The 19,010-nt window shown below is 36.7% G+C and overlaps 1 protein-coding gene across 1 annotated transcript; it reads right to left on the bottom strand.

Moving 5' to 3' along the window:
* Positions 1-779: 779 nt before the first annotated feature.
* On the bottom strand, positions 780-13,394 carry LOC120346031 (uncharacterized). Its single transcript, XM_039415664.2, has 11 exons — positions 13,268-13,394; positions 12,257-12,652; positions 11,638-11,835; positions 6,172-6,378; positions 5,731-5,864; positions 4,735-4,852; positions 4,250-4,375; positions 3,470-3,540; positions 2,337-2,613; positions 1,855-1,909; positions 780-1,193 (listed from the first exon to the last, which is right to left on the bottom strand). Exons 1-11 carry the CDS (start codon positions 13,320-13,322, stop codon positions 1,052-1,054), a joined length of 1,779 nt encoding a protein of 592 aa, XP_039271598.2. The 5' UTR covers positions 13,323-13,394; the 3' UTR covers positions 780-1,051.
* Positions 13,395-19,010: the final 5,616 nt, after the last annotated feature.

Here is a 19,010-nt window from a genome sequence, read left to right as displayed (position 1 = left end):
ATACAGTGCAAAAAAAAACAGATTTGAAAATTATTGTGAACTGCTTGTCTGAGGGAGTGTGATTTTGGTCGTTACAGAAATACATTTGTGTTAGTGTGTAGCAGGACTTTTGAATTGCATAATATTGAAAATTATCATTGTAATTGTAAAAATAAGTTGAGATATAAAAGTGATTTTACTGCTAGCTAGCCCAAGCAATTTCAAATTCTAATATAAAGTCAGGGAACGGAGTGCTTTTTTTAATTAAAACACCAATACAAGATAACCTTGCTAAATTCTCTTCAATATGTAATAAAAATTTTGGATCTTTTGTAGAAAGCCCCGCCACTGGTTGTGAGATTTGAGAAAAAAAACTCCCACGTTTGAAGTAATGACGCGTTAGTAATTACGCCACGTTTCAGCGGTGACAGGCGTGTGTTTTGTGCCTGGGCTTTCTACAAAATATGCGACATGAAAGAAAACCATCAAAATAAAGCAATTAAAACGAAATAAGTAGGTGTAGATAAAAATGAACTAAACTATAAATTAAACTAAAACAAAAATGCAATGTTCAGTGACAGCAATGTTCAAGTTCATGAATAAAAAAAATTGAAATAAATTAAGTTCATTAAACTGAAACAAATATACATTAAACTTATTAAAGCATTTCGAATGAAATAAATAGGCATAAATAAAAATTTATTAATTAAACTAAAACAAGAAAGCAATGTTCAAATATACACGAAAGTAAAATAACTACCGTAAAATCTTCAACAAAAAAAAAAACCAAACCAAAAAAAAAAGTTAATTTTAACCCCTCTTCCATCTTTGAGCGCGAAAAAATTTAATTCGATTGGCAGTAAAAAGCGGGAAAAGCAAGTCGAAGAAAAGTTACGCCGCGGATTTATTTGGTAAAATCAACCCGTTACAACTCTTGAATCCGGAAGTAAAACAAATGGACTCCGACACCACATCTCTGCGAAAACTTCAAAAAAATCTACGTTTTTATTCTTCATCTCCCATAAAATGACTTCCTTCTCTCACATAAGGTCATAAGTCAAATGTCAAAGGTTCACGAATAACGGTTTTCAACTTCATACGGCGGAGGCTTAAGCGGAAGTTGTTTAGTACGTTGTTCGCTTCTCTGATCTTGCATGTGATAGGCGTTAGGTTGGACCTGTCCAATGTGCATATTCTCGTAACCGCTGTGGGCTCTGTAAAATAAATACTGTTTTAGTTATTTTATGACATTTTTTTTTCAAAAATGTTCAATCTGAGCAAGTTCATAAGTCAGAAAATGGCTTATATGCCAGTGTAAATGGTAAGGTAACTACATAACACTCTTTTATGAGTTACAAATAGTTTCATCGGTAACAACAAAATATTTATCGCTCCCAAAATTTGGAAACGCACCTCCTAAAATGAAAATACAAAGGGCTGTATGTAGTTCGCTATATGGTTTAAACTGTTTCATCGAAAGTTTCAACCTTCATAATAATCAGGAAAACCTTAATCTCACAATGCGTGGATAGTATAGGATAGAATTTCCATATTTATCCCGGGGGAGAGGAAAGCCGTTAGTACGGCTTAATCATATGTCGAACCACGGCCTCTCGTCCGGTTACCAGTCCATGTCGGGAATGGGAATAGTTCGCCAGTTATTTGTTTTCAGATGCATGGACTTGATGGTGGAGAAAGCCGACCAGCGGTTACGGGAACCACGCTACGGCGACGATGAGTCCAGCAAACCCACGCACGGTGATTAGCGGTGCTGTGGCAAGTTTAGCACACATCGCCAAGCCCATGAGGAAATAAAAAAAAATACATATTGGTGACACATTCTTATAAGATGATTTGTATTAACGTAGCGTTTACCTCTCAAGATTATTTTCACCACTGTTCCCATCGATGTCTTCATAGTTGTGTGTTTCTGAAATAAAATTCACTCAATAAACGTTGATTTAACAAATCCATTCTTTATCCATTAGAAATATTCAACGTCACGATGCGAATCGTTTATGCTCTATCCCATGACATTTCATTGGTCGCCGGTAACTGTGCTCAGAGGTAGTTATTTCTGAGACAATTTCGTTAATTTTTGCGGCGCCTTTAGCAAATCGCGGCAGCGCTCCCTTTTGGAAACCGCCTACCTGTGCCACCACACTTGTTTGGAGTCATCTTCAGAGCGAACAGGCGCTACAATTCATATACAACTTACCTAGTTCATAGGTGACCACAGTCTCATTCGGGTTTGCGCTCTTATCTTTTCTCTTTGCCATTTAGTTTATTATACGCTCTGATCACGGCGAAAGTAACGAGCGCGACCGCGCGTCCTCATTCTGCGGTATTTAACTAACCTGGTTCATAGGTGACCATAGTCTCATTCGGGTTTACACTCTTTCTTTTTCTTTTCTCTTCGCCATTAAGTTTCTTATACGCCATGGTCAAGGCGAAAGTAATGAGCGCGATCGTGAGCACACCCGAGAGTGCTATAGCAGCTATATCTCCTGATTTGAAAGCATTTGGTGAGGTTGTAACAGACTCAGAGATGGAGAAATTTGCCGTTAACGGGGACAGACCAAAAGTCGAAGTCTGTACGATAAGTTTGTAGTTGCCGAAATCTTCTGCTTCAACCTGTATTAAACAAGGGAGCAACGCTTAAATATACAAACACGAAAGTAAACTGCTTGTCTGAGGAAATCTGATTTTGGTCAGACGAAACGTGACCCAAATACATTTGTGTTAGTGCGCAGCATGACTTTTAACTTGCATAGTATGGTCTGTTTATTCCTGCTACAGCATCCTTGCCGTATATGCGTATTTATCCACTAGCATAAAAGGATAGAAAGTTAGTCTAGCGCAACCCAACTCATAAATAAGATCACCCTCATGTTAGCAAAATTTCAGCCAAATGTTAAAGAAAATTTACCGAAAGTCATGAGAAATATTACGAGAATTCTACTGAATTTCATATAAAAGTGTTCCCGTAGATTATAAAAAGCAATTGCACACACGAAAACATCGCATAACAGTTTATTTCGTTGAAATAGGGTAATGTCAAAACTGATAGCCTTGCCAAAATTGGCGTTAGCACCTAAAACAGGGGTTCTCAAACAGTGAGAGTTTTTTGAGGTGGCGTGAAGCTAATAAAAATACTTGTAAAATACTTGTTGTACTTCGATCTTGCCCGCCTTATTCTGGATATTTACATTTCTTTATTGTTTATAAATTGCAGAGAGCTGTTGTGCTTGTATCTTTATTATTCTCAGCGTGGAGCATGTTTGAGAGTTCAACTTTATACTGTTAGTTCACATATTCTAAAACCCTCCATACAATCGTCTTACTCTCTATTATTTGTAGCTTATTGTTCGCTAGTACTTTTTACGTGGGTGCGAGAATTGACAAATTCTAAAAAAGTGGCGCGGCTCAAAAAGTTTGAAAACCACCGACTTAAAACAGAATGATACAGTTAGATATTACAAAGTCTTACTTTCACAAAGTGAAGAACAACGGAATGGAGATTGCCATCAACCATCAGATAGTAGTTGGATAAGCTTGTACCTGTGCCGTAAAGAAATAATTTTGATAATATAAGCAGTTAATATGCGAATTTGCTAAAAAAAGGTCCGAACTTCTATTGATAAGTAGGAATAATGCATGAAGAGGATAAATTACAATAAAGACGTATGATAAGATAAGACGTCCCAAGTATGCGAGATTAGATTCGATATATATTCGATAAAAATATTCGATACGTCCATTTTTCAGTAAATCGTTCACAAATAGAGCAAAATGGTGTTGAAAAGGGCTTATAAATTTATGTCTTACTGTAAATGCCGCTAAATTGCATTAAAATAAAAATAAAACTCCCGAAGTATGTGTAACAAGGTGGCGCACAACCTGAACGTAGTATGTGTACCAGGTTAGAGTTCATGTTGTGCTCCATCTTAGTACACATACTTCGGGGCCGCCAGATAAAATGTGTAAATTGGTTATGACCCCTCAGGTTCCCTGGCTACGCTTATGATTTAACACCTTGTGGATTAAAAGTCTCGAATTCAAATCCCGGGCCTCGGTTTGATATGAATTGGTGATAGATACCGAGCCAGATACATTCCGGGAAATCCAAGATGGCTGGTCTAGATCCTAGTTCGGAGTGGAAACATGAAAATCCTTCATAAAAAAAACGAAGGTAAAACGGATTGTGTTTTAAATTATCCTCATAAAATAAAAAGTATGTACTGTATGAACGGAATGAGCATAAAATTACCGTTCTTGAAGACATGAATACTCCCTTGTGATATAACAGGATTTGCCTGGAATTTGATGACAATTTCTCCAGAGTTACCGGTTTCTAGTGCGTAATTCAAATCCTTGGAAATCAATGCTGGGGAATCTAAAACAAGTGAATTTAGCATTAAAAAGAAGAATTGCAGTTCATGTAATACAAGTTTTGTGAAGGGTTCGGCGAAAGGAACTTGTTTATGCTTTATAGTCCGGCAAATAAGTGGTGTTTTTGGGCTCAACCTTGTTTTCAGATAAAAAAAAATTCATTCGTAATTATTCGTCTTACGGTTATTGCCAGTCATTTCCCCGTGGGTGTGGAGTTTGCAGCTTTGAGCTATATTGCCACTGAAATTATGAACAGAGGGGCATGAGTGCTAAAACCCTCCGACAGGTGTCACGAGCCATAAAGAGTTGAAACCAACTGCTCCACAACTTAATCCACCCATAAAATTAAATTTAGAAACTCACAGAGAACGTTCAATTTGGTTTCTGATTTCTTAATAACGTTGCCAGATCGTTCGAGTTCTATACACGAAGCAACGACACCATTGTGTTGTGATGTCATAGTGATGTTTTCAAACACAACCTAGGAAATAGAAATTTTCTTAATTTTGATTCACAAAGCAATTCGATTTCATGGACATGTGATTTGAACCCTATAAAGTTGCAATACATGGCTGTCGCAAGTGTATAAATGGAAGTCACACACGCTATTAATTAACGCAGTGAGATAATTACCGCGTCTCCCTGAAATAAGACCTAGCCTGAAATTATTTTTGACCTAGTCGATAGCAAGAAATCTCTCCTACACGTTTTAATAATCAATAGTCTATGTTTTGCAGTTATTTTAAATATAAATATCTTATTTATAAGAAAATGGATATCGGTTTTCATATTCTGTATGTTTAAATATCCCGTGATTCTCTACTTTCTAATTTTGTTTTTGATAAATGAAAATATAAGAAAACTCCCGAAAATCAGCCCTAGTGTTATTTTTCAGAAAAAAATTGAAATAAGACTCTTTTTTGACTCTTAAGACTCTGTCTTTTTTCAGGGAAACATCGTAGCAGTCGTTCGACGTGATTGATCGTACCATGCTCTCATTGTCCAACCACCAATTCTTCTTGTTTTCTTCGATTTTGTGAGCGCGCGGCAGTAGGAATGGTAAGGTAGTGGACAAAGGAGCGATAGAAGGGGCACGTCGTCGGGTTGGGCGGAAGGTTTAGGCAATTTGCATTTGAGATGCCTATTATAATTTTACGGAGTCGAAATTGTCATTTGCAAACGGAGCGGCAATATAAAGCTGGTATATTTGATGATTCCGCGGTCGAGATATAAAACATGAGTCATTTTTTTACTGGAATCTGATATAGAATTTTCAATTGCGGATTTTAAATATCTCAATATAAGAAGTTACAGTCATTTAATCTTTTTATGAATATGCACCCTTGAATTTCAACTTACGTTCTCAGCAATAAAGAATTCTTTCCCCAACTCAACTTTGACTCCATTGCCTTCATGATTTGCTTTACAGTAAAGTAGGACTTGAAATCCAGAAATAAATTGCCTTTGCTTTATTGTGAAGTCCATAACAAGGCCTGGAATAGTAAAGTTTGGCGGTTAAAGCGTTGCACCCAAATAATTCGACATCACATATTACATATCTCAAATATCTCCCCACCCAGAGACGTTACGTTTGGGGGGTCTGGAGGTTGCCGCCTTTCCCTTTCCCTTACACTCAATGTAGATATAGAAAGACTTTTGCAGGTTTTAGTGAGTTTTTTGGTGGTTTTAGCTTGATAAATGACAGATAATCATCAATGCGCTTATTGTCGATAATTTTTAGAATGTATATACCCGATAGAGTCTCAGAAATATAATGAGAAGTCATAAATCCAGTCTTACCTGTCCAACACGCCACTTCAGGATCGTTCCACCCACCATCAGCTTTACATTCAATAGTAGGCCAGCCGCTAACAAAGTATTTCGGGTCTGTTGTTCGGTACATCTGACCACTGCGACATCGTATACGAGATGTGGTCCCTGCTGGAGTTATCGGTTGGACGTAATCGTATAAGTAGAGCGGGCGTGCTAATATCGGCTCTTGGCAACCTATTAATGTATATATACAATATATCGTCACGCTTATAACCGAATTGCGTAAGTCATTTTGAGTAGTTGAGAAAAACGTAAAAAACCTAATGGTATTGTTATGTCATTGAGAGTCAATAATTTGCCATGGTTCAATTTTTTGATCGTAGCCGGATTTAAGTTAATTTGTATGACGCAGTTATGTGACGTCATAATGGCGCACTGTGACTTGAAAGAAATGTGTCTATGACTTGGGGACATACGCAATTTTGCAACTTGACTATATGCACCAGTCCTGAAAACCAAACATTCCAAAAACGAATGTAATTCTCAGTATCTACGATGTCTTATCCCCAAAATAGCTAATTTGTTTCAGTTACATTATTTTTTATGTTTATCAAATATATTTCAGGGGTGGGCAAACCGCGGCTCGCGAGCCGCATGCGGCTCGCCAGACTTTTTGTGCGCTCTTCTCGATAACATAAATTATTATCCAAATTTTAACTAAGAGAAAAACTTCAATGTAAACTCTTTTAATTTATTAAAAGTCGTAATGAAGTTTTCGTCAATGATTAGGACAAATTATGTTTTAGTATGAAAATTGCTGTAGCGTTGAATTTTGAATTTAAGTCAGTCAAGTCAGCAAAGCTTTCGTCACAATGGTCAATGTTTATTGATGCGTCGGCGGTATTGCAGCTTGATTGCGGTTAGTTAGTCTAACTAAGTTACTGTGCGATATGTCCTCAATTAAAAACGAAAGTACGAAGATGACAACAGAGTTGTCAAGTCAGAATGGGAAGAACGTACGAATTTACCAGACAGAAGAATAAACTTTTGTGCTTAATCTGTCATAAGCTACTAAGTCAGAATAAAGTCAGCAATGTTAAACAGCACCATAAAACGAATCATGAAAACTTCTCATGAGCCTACCCTCCTAAATCAGCTATAAGGAAACACAAATTAAATGAACTTAAATTGTGCATATATTTGAGTATAGCTGCCTTGTTTATCTATTTATTGTTATTAGACTCTTGTGTGAATTTCTTTTCTGTTCATAGTATTTTGATAATATTAATAAATTCACAAATTCTGCGGCTCTTTTAAAGTTCAGACTTACAGCATGCGGCTCCTATACTGAAAAATTGTGCCCACCCCTGATATATTTCATCAATGTAACACGCTCTGCACACCCACTGAAATAAGTCTAAGATTAAATATAAAGAATAAAACAGCAATGCATCCGATATAAAAGCCAACCAATGTGAATTGGACTCGGACAGTGAATATCACAAGTGCACGCATTCCTATACTGTAACATAAATTTAAATTTATAAGCGCTAAGCTAGAATCTGAGATGCAAAAACTCGACAATACTTCGCCGAAGTTATTTTGCCTTTGTGACGTCACAATGGTCCTGAATGATAATTCAAAACAATTGCACAAATGTGCATGTCATACTAAATCTCCATTATTATGGGTTTTGGAATTCTTAAAATAAAATCTGAGTTAACAGACAGGTGCGCAGCATTACATAAATACCTATTTTATAAAAAAAAATCAAAATCGCCAAAAATGACTTACGCAATTCGGTTATTAGCCTGACGATATATAAATATATATACAGGGTGTGCATGAAGTTTCTCTAGAATTACAATTTTGTTATGAAGTCAGTACCGGGTTTGTTGTTTTTTAATCAGTGATTGTTTTAAGTATTCTTACCTTATTTAATACATCTGTGAGTGCAGAACAATATATGGTATCGATAAATACCATTTGCAATTTGAAAAAATGTTATGGACTTTTTTAAGACTTCATGGACACCATATATATAAATTATCACATCATTATTTAGGCATTATTTGTAAATAACTTATTCATGTGGCATTGAATGGTTTATTGAAATTTTCAATAATGTCACAGTTAAATTAGTTTCAAAGTTAGTTTTAGTCAACAAGATCAAGGAAAACGTTTCTGGCAACAAGTATTCTCAGAAATTATCTTCCAAAGTGGTTCAAGTGCCACTTAATATTAGAAAAGTTCATTTTCTTGAAATAATGTAACGAGTTTTGATTGTGAATGTGAAGGTAAACCGCATGAGCCAAAAATGTTGAAACTCACCGTGTTAGGTTTATCAAAGTCAGGTGAGCCGTCCTCCATCTCAAGGAGCTATGTACAGCTCCAAACGGATCGGTGTTTTGCATGCATACTGACATTAGGCATAAGTATAAAGCTTTCGTTTATCATACCCCGAAAACCAATGAAGAAATTTTGGTGCTCTAACCGGGTAATAGCAATAGGTGGACCAACAACAAACTTTCTCAACCTGCCAACCGAGAGGGAACCCTGCCCCCCAGCCATTAATGTTTAATTGAGCGATGACGCATAGTTACGTGACCCAGTTATTGCCAGGAACCATTCGACTGTGCGCTACAATCCATTTTTCCAAGAATTATTACTCATGCTAACCAACGTATTGTTTTGTGATAGTAATCAAAATATTATGCAAAGTAGCCGTGGGTTTATGCGGGTGGGATTATCATGATGTGGCCTAACTTGTTAGCAACTAGGTCAAATTCACGCAAAATAATTGCTTTTTAACATCATGAAACGGATGTCTTAGGAATGTATACAATGTTCGTGTCATCAACGAAATTAACCATTTATGCGGATTCGCGTAAAACGTTTTTGCGCAACATCCAAGTGTTCCATACTGTACCGTAATAAAGATGTTTAATTAGGCGGTGAAGTATAGTGACGTGACTCGGTTATTGTCAGGGTCCATTCGAATGTGCGCTGAAATTCGTTACCAAGGATGATTACTCATGGAAACCTACGTATTGTTTTGTGTTAGTAATTGAAATATTATGCAAAGTAGCCATTGGTTTATGCGCGTAGGATTATTCATAGTTTGGCCTAACTAGACCATATTCGCGCAATATATTTGCCTTTTATTTTATATTGCTTATATAATATAAAATTGAAATATATTGCGTGAATATGGTCTACTAGTTGCTTAAAAATTACAAACCATGCTATTCCTACGCGCATAAAACCACGGCGACTTTGCATAATATTTCGATTACTAACACAAACAATACTTAGATTACCATAAGTAATCATTCTTGGAAACGAATTTCAGCGCACATTCCAACTGGGTCACGTGACCCAGTTATAACCATCACGTTTATAATCCTGAAACAGAGGTCTTAGAAATGTATACATTGTTCGTATTTTCGACAAAATGAACCATTTGTACGAAATTCGTTTTCAAGAATTATTATTCATGATAACCTACGCATTGGAGTAATGATGTTCCAATATTGTTTTGCTTGCGTCAGTTATTGGAACGTTATGCAAAGTCGCCATGTACTTGAGCGCGTGTTTTTTTTTCAAATTTGAAATCTGGAACAATACTGAGATGGGAAATATTTTGATTTCCCTCGAAAATTCTGTCAACGAACACACAAAAAATTGGAAAATCACGAAAACCGCCAAAACCTTTAACACAGTTTGAAACACTTTTAATTAAATATCTGGGCTAATTTATTACCCTTTATACAAAAGATGGAATACAAAAAAAAACATAAATAAAATGCTGAAGTATTGAATTGTGCGTCATAAGGCATTATTAGGCGCACCGTCAATAAATTGCCAGGATTACGGTTTGTTCATACAACGGGCGAACATGGCAATAAGACGCAACCGGTACTGGCTTTGAATGTAAACAAAAAAGCGCAATACATTTCTTGATCATCCATACATTAGACGCACCAGCTTATAACGACGCACAGTCGTTTTTTGACAAGGAAGGGATTTAAAGTGCAACTTATGGTCCGTATAATACGGTGAATAAAACACTAAAAACTCAAATTAGGTCACTTTTTACAGTAACTTGACCCCACAATTACTGTGATCTTTACCTTCGCAATTATATCTCGTCATGTCATGGTATTATATCTTAGTCATGGTAATCTACATATTGTTTTGTGTTAGTAATTAGTAGTATTATGCAAAGTAGCCATGGTTTTATGCGTGTGGGATTATCATAGTTTGGTCTAACTTTTTAGCAACTAGGCCATTCGCGCAATATAATTGCTTTTTAACATCATGAAGCGATGTTCTCAGAAATGTATACAATGTTCGTATCCTCAACGAAATGAATCTTATGTGCGAATTCGCGATAAACGTTTTCGCGCAACATCCAAGAGTTCCATACTGTACCGTTATAGACACGTTTAGTTGAGCGGTGAAGCATAGTCACGTGACTCGGTCATCGCCAAGGGCCATTCGGAATTCAGTTAAAACCAAACTGTCCATTTCTATATCGGGAAAACGCAGATTATGATTCCAACGCACCAGTGTCTGGCGTTAATGGTCATAGCATTGGCATACGTACCCTAGAAATACGTAAAAGCCTTCATTGTGAATCATACACCACAGTCATTGAGATGTTTAATTAGGACTATTCGAATGCGCGCTGAAATTGTTTCCAAGAATTATTACACATGGTATAACCTACGCATTGAAGTAATGTTCCAATATTGTTTTCCGTCAGTACGTCAGTAATTAGAATGTCATGCAAATTTATGCGCGTGGGATTATTTTGTTTTGCGTGAGTAATAGACCTTATTCATTAAAAACCTATCCTACGCGCAAAAAGAAAAGTGATGTAAAAATATTTTTTTTAACATTAGCTCTTATGGGGAATGTGATCACCAGAGCAGAAATTTGCATTTGGAATGTTATGCAAAGTCACCATGTATTTGTGCGCGTGGAATTTATTCGTTTAAATTTATTCATCTGCAGAACAAGTAAAGAATATCGGGTGTAACCTATTTTGATTAAAGCCGTCAATACGGTTGGAAAAGTTTAAAACACTTTAAAAAGGATTGGGAGAGAATTGAGAAAAGATTGAGAGTTAGTCTCGCACAACATCTACTGATAGTTACTTTAACATATGTTCGCTAATTTATTACACTATAATGTATTCTATCACAAAAAGATAGAATACAATGACATTATTAAAAACGTGAAAAAATATAAAATCTGTGCGTCAATTTTGTAATACCGAATTTCAACTCGAATTTGAGTTGCATAAAAGAATTCAAAAACCTCAATAAAGTCACTTTTTACAGTAACTTGAACCCACAAATATTATCATCTATGATCTAACGAAACCTAACAAATTTAATTGCTATATAGCAGAAAGCGATCATGTTATTTCAAAATAGGCATTAACGATTAATCTATAGTTCCCACATCGCTTTGAGTCATACTTACTTGGTAAACATTGCACGTTAGAGGTATTCTCCCACTTGCTAGAAGAACTGCATGTTAATGTTACGAATGGGAGATAAGTTAGACTATTTCTGAATAAACTTCCTGATGTGCAATCCACTTGAACATCGGCCATACATGCTGTATTGTCGTGTGTGCCAACAGGTGCTATGAATGAAGGTAACTCCGACGTCTTGCAACCTGTTAAATAATTAATTCAACCACACAAAATGAACATTTTTATTAGGATTAGCATCGTCGCTGACAACAAGGTCATAGGCATTCAATGATCTGCACGATAGGTCATTGGGTACATATATGCAATATGTTTTACAAAAACTAATATTTAGAAGCAATTCAACATGAAAACCAAATGACTAACACAGCAATATAAAAGATTTATACGAATATCATATAAAGATGTTGCCGTGGAGTATGAAAACCAGCGAAAATAAGGCGTCAAATAGTGGGGCACGTAGGACTCATTTTTGAATTTGAATATTAGCGACTTTTTCACCTTTTGAGTACTGAAAACCTAAAAACGATTTTTCAGAACAACAACAGCCAACGTTCCGTCGGTCCACTTTTCAATAGTTGAATAATAATATTTAGTATTACTTACATGTAACAATGATTTCTTGGCTTCCCAATACACGATAACCAAAATACGCATCTACCAACCCGATACGGCTTCCGTTAAAGGTCGTGTTCATACTGTCGAAATCGAATTGAATGATTGCCGTGGATGTGTATTCGCCTGAGCCGGTGATTTTTACACCATCTACTACGTTGTAGTATTTAGATAGGCGATAAAATCTGTATGCTTCCCAGTAAAGGCGGTATACTCTGACACCATAGTCGATATATTTTACGTTGTTCGACGCCCAGTAAACATCATATCTTTCTCTACTCGATGAGCTACCGTAACACCTCATAGTGATTGTGGCATTATGACCCTCGTCGAATGTGAAGACATTTGAGCCTCTTCGGTTGTTAGCATAAAAGCTAAGCGAGCAATCTGAAAGTTATACATGAGTTTATTGTTAAATTTATAATAAACTCGTTGCGTGACTTAGTGCATATTCACTTAAGATCTAAGTCGAATTGGGAACACTCGAAGATAGTATACCAGCAGTGTGTATTCAAAATTTTTAAATTATTACTGAAATTAAGCTGCAGTCGGTGGCTGAAAAAATCAATGTGAATGTATAAGGACTAATAATTTGGCAATTCGAAGTCGTGGATCTGATTCGGTGTTGGGAAGAACAAATTTTGACTCTATTGTCCGGATGACAAAGAAAGAAAGTAACAACAATTACCGTGTTTTTTTAAAAATAAGACCTAGCTTTTAAATAAGACCAAGCCTGAATTTTAAAAATGATTTCAATATAAAATAAGACCTAGTAGATAGCAATTTTTTTTAAATGAATACGTGTTATTTATAAGTAAATGAATATCGGTTTTCGTATCATGTATATTCAAAAATATCGTAATTCTCTACTTTGTAATTCTGTTTTCGATAAATGAAAATAAAAGACATCCTCCCAGAATACGAGTACTAGTGTTATTTTCCGAAAGAAAATTGAAATCAGACACTATTTCATTTTCGGGGAAACATAGTCTCAATACTTACATGCATGAGCCACGGATAAAGATGTCACCAACAACAGAATAACTTTGAGCATCATACTGAACTTCAGCCTAACGTACAATTTACGTCTGTGATGCGGAAGCCTCGTCCCTGAATATAAAATGGTAAAACGTGACGCATCTTATCAATCACAGTGTTTCTCGAATCCATAAATCTAACAGTTCCTGATTCAGGTTGAATTTGTTATTCTTACTCATCAGGTACTAGCTATAGCGCACATTAGATTGGCATGAGCAGGAGGTCATTAATGATAAGAAAACAATTACTCGCCAACATAATGTACATGCGTTACAAATATACGTGCGTAACTTGTGCGTAATTTGCTAGATACTTCGAACGGTCTCCCAGTTTCGATATATAGAAGTCTGAATCAGGCTGCAGGGTATAAGAAGTATGTTAATGACTGATGCAATGACTACCTAAAACGATGCTCATGGCGATCTGATGGAAGATGATGCTCTTACGTTAACGTCTGTGAACGTGAGGTCTTATGAACGGCCAATAATATGCCAGCAAGGGCCTATGCACACATGTCATCCGGAAGCATTGAACCCGCACGGGTCTTTCAAACAGTCGATTGGACAAATGATACTTCCGAATTTACTGATAGACTGTTTTCTTCAACAGACATCCCTAAACCGAAAAACTTACCAACATCAATAAACACTGACTCGACTCCAGTTGAATATTTGGATTTTTAGAAAGCCGTATTTTTGCTATTCCCATTTTTCATATTTTTATGCAATTAAACAGCAATAACACTGCATATTGTGTGTTTTAGTCGAACAGATTTTGAGGATGGATCTAATGCGTAAATTCCCCGCGTATCGTTTACAAGTCGTTGGTCGCTTCACGAGTACGAACTCACGTTAATGACGTTACGAGCTTGCGGGGAAAGTGTTTTTCGTATGGAACGTAAACGTGCTACGTGACGAAGTAATTGCGTAACGTTGCCGCGCAACGGCGTTAATGTGTTAGGTCGTTATTTACGTCACCTTGACGTAGTCTCGATGTTGCGACAAAAAAGATCACGAATAAAAATGCTTCTAAAATGTGAATGGAGCAACATAATTTCAATCTAATCGTATCATTGGAAAGCTATCTTCAACTTCTACAAATGTTGTCGATAATGTACTAGGTTAAATAGAGAACAAATTAAAGTTTTTTCAATTTGATTGAAATTATAATTATTCCTGTATATTATCTTTCACACGATGTAAAACTTAGTAGTGTAAAAATAATAAATGGTTCGCGAGATATGAGGGTTTCAAAACTGCATACCTCATATGGATGTAAAAGACGCTAAAGCGGCTTTCAGCGTAAGAAGACGTTCTCGGGAGAGCCGCTATAGCGTCTTCATGGTTCAAAGAGTTATTAGCCTCTACAAGCCTGAAGTGATTTCCCTAAAGCGGCGCAAATAGCCAAACACCAGTCCAGATGGCCAGTCATTTGGATCATCAGATCTCTGAGGAGTGACACCGCACTAACTATTATAGCTTTAAATATATTGCTATTAGATCATCCAGAAAGCGCCGTGATGCTAATTAAAAAAAAATATATTTGTTAAATTTGATCTTGCCGGCCTTATTTCGGATATTTACATTACAATATGTACAGCTCTCACATTTCAGTCTTGACACAGCAACAAAAAAAATGAAGAGTCACATATGACGTCATCAGTTACGTCACTTTATCACTAGAAAAAATCCGCTCTCCAACTTATTTGCAGATTTTAAACATGTTTAAATATGGATCGTTTGACCCTACTCGTCACGCCGCAGGATATTTCTATCAGTTTGTTGCCAGTAAAAATAACCAATGGTGCGTAAATGGTCAGAATAATGTAATGCTAATTGAAGAACATCGCTGCTGCAATGGAGTTAAATTTGCCTAGGTCCCTCAAATGAAGGTGAATATTGGTAGAGTAGTTGCAAGCAGCAAATGACTCGACAATAGTCATAGTCAAGTTTATTATTTCCATCCAGCAAAAAATAACATGCGAAATTGACATGAAATAAAATTAATCACGCATTTTTAATGGGGAAGGGAAGCCGCGAGAACCAAGATTGGTTATAAGTGAATATGGCTTTGGCAGTTGAACTACTAATAGCATCCACTATCCATGAAGGTTATATGAGACGACTCCAGACAAAACGATAAATGCTACATGGCAACATCTCGTATCGAACCCACCAGATAACTTATGGGATTCCCCGATTGGGCAGGCAAACAAAGTTCAGAGATGCTGAAGTGTGCAAACTGATGGAAGTATATGAGTTGCTATGGTAACATTGCCATTCAATTTGTTTCAGTGGTGCAGGTGCTGGCTGGGAGATATAAATGGGTTTATCTTATTATTATAGTTTGATTGGGTCCGTCATAGTTATTGTAATAAACATTTTCGTTCGTTACCGTTACAGGGGTTTAAAAGATCTGATTAAACACTTGGTAAGTTTTTATTAGACGTCGCGTGATGTATTCACATCTTATAAAGATATGCTCAGCGTTGCCAGATTGACACCCACAGAATTTACAATTTAGCAGTTTTTGGACACGTAGTGGACATAACGATCGTTTCAATATTATGTTGTTGTTCTTGTTCTTGTTCTTTGACACGTTTTTAAAAAGTCGCTTTTCTCTTTGATTACTGGACTAATTGCTTTGAAATTTTCAGTGGTTGAAGATGAAATTTTTCTCTAGAAGGCTATTACTTTTATTTATTTCAAATATTTCTGTTAGCTCTGTAAGATTTGTTTTTGTTTGCTATGACGTCACTAAAGGTTCTGCGGATATCGGACGCCATTTTGTGTCCAACGGACCATCTTGCAATTTCAATTCACGCTGTCACAAGACAGGACCTTCTAAAGATAGAGAAGTTCTGGTACCGTAACACAGCGCGGTGACATTGAACTAACTCGTAGCTGTCAAAAGCTTGAAAATCCATACAAATATGAGAAATAAAAAGATGAAACTTGGCAGGTGGGTAGAGTTGTGTTTCTTTTAACCATATTTGAAAGTTTCGCGTTTCTACATTTGAAGGAGGGGGAATAGGGATTGTGCATTTCCGATACGTCGATAATATCTTTGTCAACCAATTTGCGGCCACCGTGTTTTCGTCTGTTTGATTGCTGTGATGTGGTGCTTTGTTTATAATTTAACGAGTTTTGTTCGAAATAACCGTGTTCTTGAAATACATGACGGTCAGAAATGCAATTAGAAGCCCAATGTTTTCACGCTGTCACAAGACGGGAACTTCTAAAGCTGTAAAGATAGAGTAGTTCTGGTACCGTAACACAGCGCGGTGACACTGAACTAACTCGTAGCTGTCAAAAGCTTGAAAATCCATACAAATATAAGAGATAAAAAGATGAAACTTGACAGGTGGGTAGAGTTGTGTTAACCATCTTTGATAGTTACTTCTCTCCCCCGGGATAAATATGTAAATCCTATCCTAATACGCCGATAATATCTTTGTCAGCCAATTTGCGACCACCGTGTTTTGTCTGTTTGAATGCTGTATGGCTGCGTATGCGATAGTCGCGACGCAGCAGAAACGATGATCAAGGCTTGAAATCCGTGGTCGCACACTGGTCGTTCGGTCGCAAATACGTCTTTCGAGTGCCGTACTTTGGGGATTTGTATAGCTTTAACCCTTTGTCGTAGAAAGTTAATACGAGGTTTAGCGTGTAGAATAAATGCCGCAAATGCACCCACGGTGAAAAAATTAACGGGTTAGATATATTGGTTTTTGTTTTATAGCGGTTTGAATGGAATTGTCCGCAGACTGGCTACACCACCCTAGGCCCGGTGAGTTGTCCGTGTAGTCAAATTGTCCATCAGCCCTAAACGGCTATGACAGTCACTGTACCAAAAATTGTACCCCGATTCGGCTGGTGTTCATGTTATTTAGTAACGTTTTTATGTGAAATGTTTGACTGTGGTTCGGTACCTGATCCGATAATACGGTACATAATTGACTCATATCACGAGATATTTCAACTGATGTTTCAATTGTCACAGGACCTAAAATATCTATGACAGTCCCTGTACCGTCACGGTACCCCGATACAGGTACTGGTAAGTCACCGCCGGTATGTTAGTCGTTGGTCACCGCATATGATTTTTGGGGAATTGTTCTGCGTGTCCATATATTTGAGCATTGCTCTCTTGTTTTCTTTGGGGATCATAGTACATTGCCCTTTTTCGAGCTTTATCGCCAAAGATATACCCGTTTACTACTATTCTGTACGAGCAGATTCTTTCGGAGTTACTTGCTTTATACTGCAATGCTCCCTGTTTAGCGTGGGCCTCTTTCCAGTTGGTTTCTGCCGGCAGTGGTGGTGGTTCATTTCCCAGATTCTTTAATAATATATTGTATAGGTTCCTATGTTTTGCATCGATCCATTGTTGTTTAGTGTAGTTGATTTGTTTTAGTGGTTCCAAATAATTTTTCCATATTTTTGGTATAAATTGGAGATGTGGTGTCGAATTGATGTACAATTTTTGATTGATTGTTTTCATTTTGGATCCCAAAGAATATATTGCTTCTTGGTGCCAGAATTGGGTTGGGACCGCAATGCTCTTAAATTGTTTGAATCTCTCTGCTATGCATGTATTGATTTTAATGCTCAGGTTAGGCATGTTTTTGCCCCCGCTTTTTCACGGCAGTTGGAGGGTTGCTCTCTTCATAGCCTCTAGTTTTTCTGGATACCATATAAACAAGGCTATTTGTTGTTGGATTTTTTTCACATATACTGGTGGTATCTCAATAGTTCTGGCATGGAAAATGACTACAGACATGATTATTGAGTTTATGACGATTATTTTCCCATACCAGGTAAGGTTTCGGGTCTTTGAATAATTGAATGATCTTACTGTGTTGAGATATACTTCATCCCATGTTTAGTATCTCGACCCTGGCCATAATATATTCCTAAGATTTTAACTATTTCCTCAAGGTATGCTTTGTAAGGGAATTTTAATAGCAGTTCTTTTGCTTTGTAAAGCAAAGTATTTTTGGTTTTTCAACATTAGTTTTTTGCCCTGTTGCTTTTTCATAATTTTGGAGTTCGTCGAATATGTTCTGGATTGAGCTTAGGTTTCTAACTGTATATGTGGCGTCGTCTGCGAATTGGTCTTGCTTATGATCGTATTTCCCAAGTCTAATTTCTTGTATGTGGATGTTGTATTGCACAAATCTAATTAGGGGTTCCGCGTGAATGGTATACAACAGCATACTTAGTGGGCATCCTTGACGAATTCCTCTATTAATTCTAATTGGTTCGCTAATTTTGCCGTTTATATTGATGAGAATATATATATTTTCATACATGTCTCTAATTATTCTTATGATGTTTGGACTGAGATTAATTGTTTGGAGTATTTTAAACAGAAAGTCGTGGTCCACTCGGTCAAAAGCTTTCAGGTTGTCCGTCATTACCAGAAAACTTGGCATTTGGTTATTTTCGCAATAGCAATTGATTCTAAATTGTAGTGAACTTCAATCATGTTTTCATCTGGATGAGTGGCTAATACTTGCATTTAAAGGGTGTTCTAGTCTTTTTGTTAGAAGTCTTGCAACTATCTCATAATCGAAATTTAAGTTAGATATTGGGCGCCAATTTTTGAGCAAGTATTTTTCACCTTTCCTGTACACTAACTTTACTTTAGCGTAGTTTGAACTTTTGGGTAGTGTGCCAAAACAGAGGATATTGTTAATCATTGG

This window comes from Styela clava, chromosome 8, assembly GCF_964204865.1.
Source record: "Styela clava chromosome 8, kaStyClav1.hap1.2, whole genome shotgun sequence".
Classification (NCBI taxonomy): Eukaryota; Metazoa; Chordata; class Ascidiacea; order Stolidobranchia; family Styelidae; genus Styela; species Styela clava.
Note: the sequence above shows the minus strand (reverse complement) of the source record. Positions and strands in the feature narration are given on the sequence as shown.

Coding starts and splice junctions, on each gene's coding strand:
- LOC120346031 (XM_039415664.2), bottom strand. CDS start 13,322: ATGATGCTCAAAGTTATTCTGTTGTTGGTGACATCTTTATCCGTGGCT. Junction 12,653..13,267: donor TTTATCCGTGGCTCATGCAT/GTAAGTATTGAG, acceptor TATAACTTTCAG/ATTGCTCGCTTAGCTTTTAT. Junction 2,614..3,469: donor TTGTTCTTCACTTTGTGAAA/GTAAGACTTTGT, acceptor TGTTTAATACAG/GTTGAAGCAGAAGATTTCGG.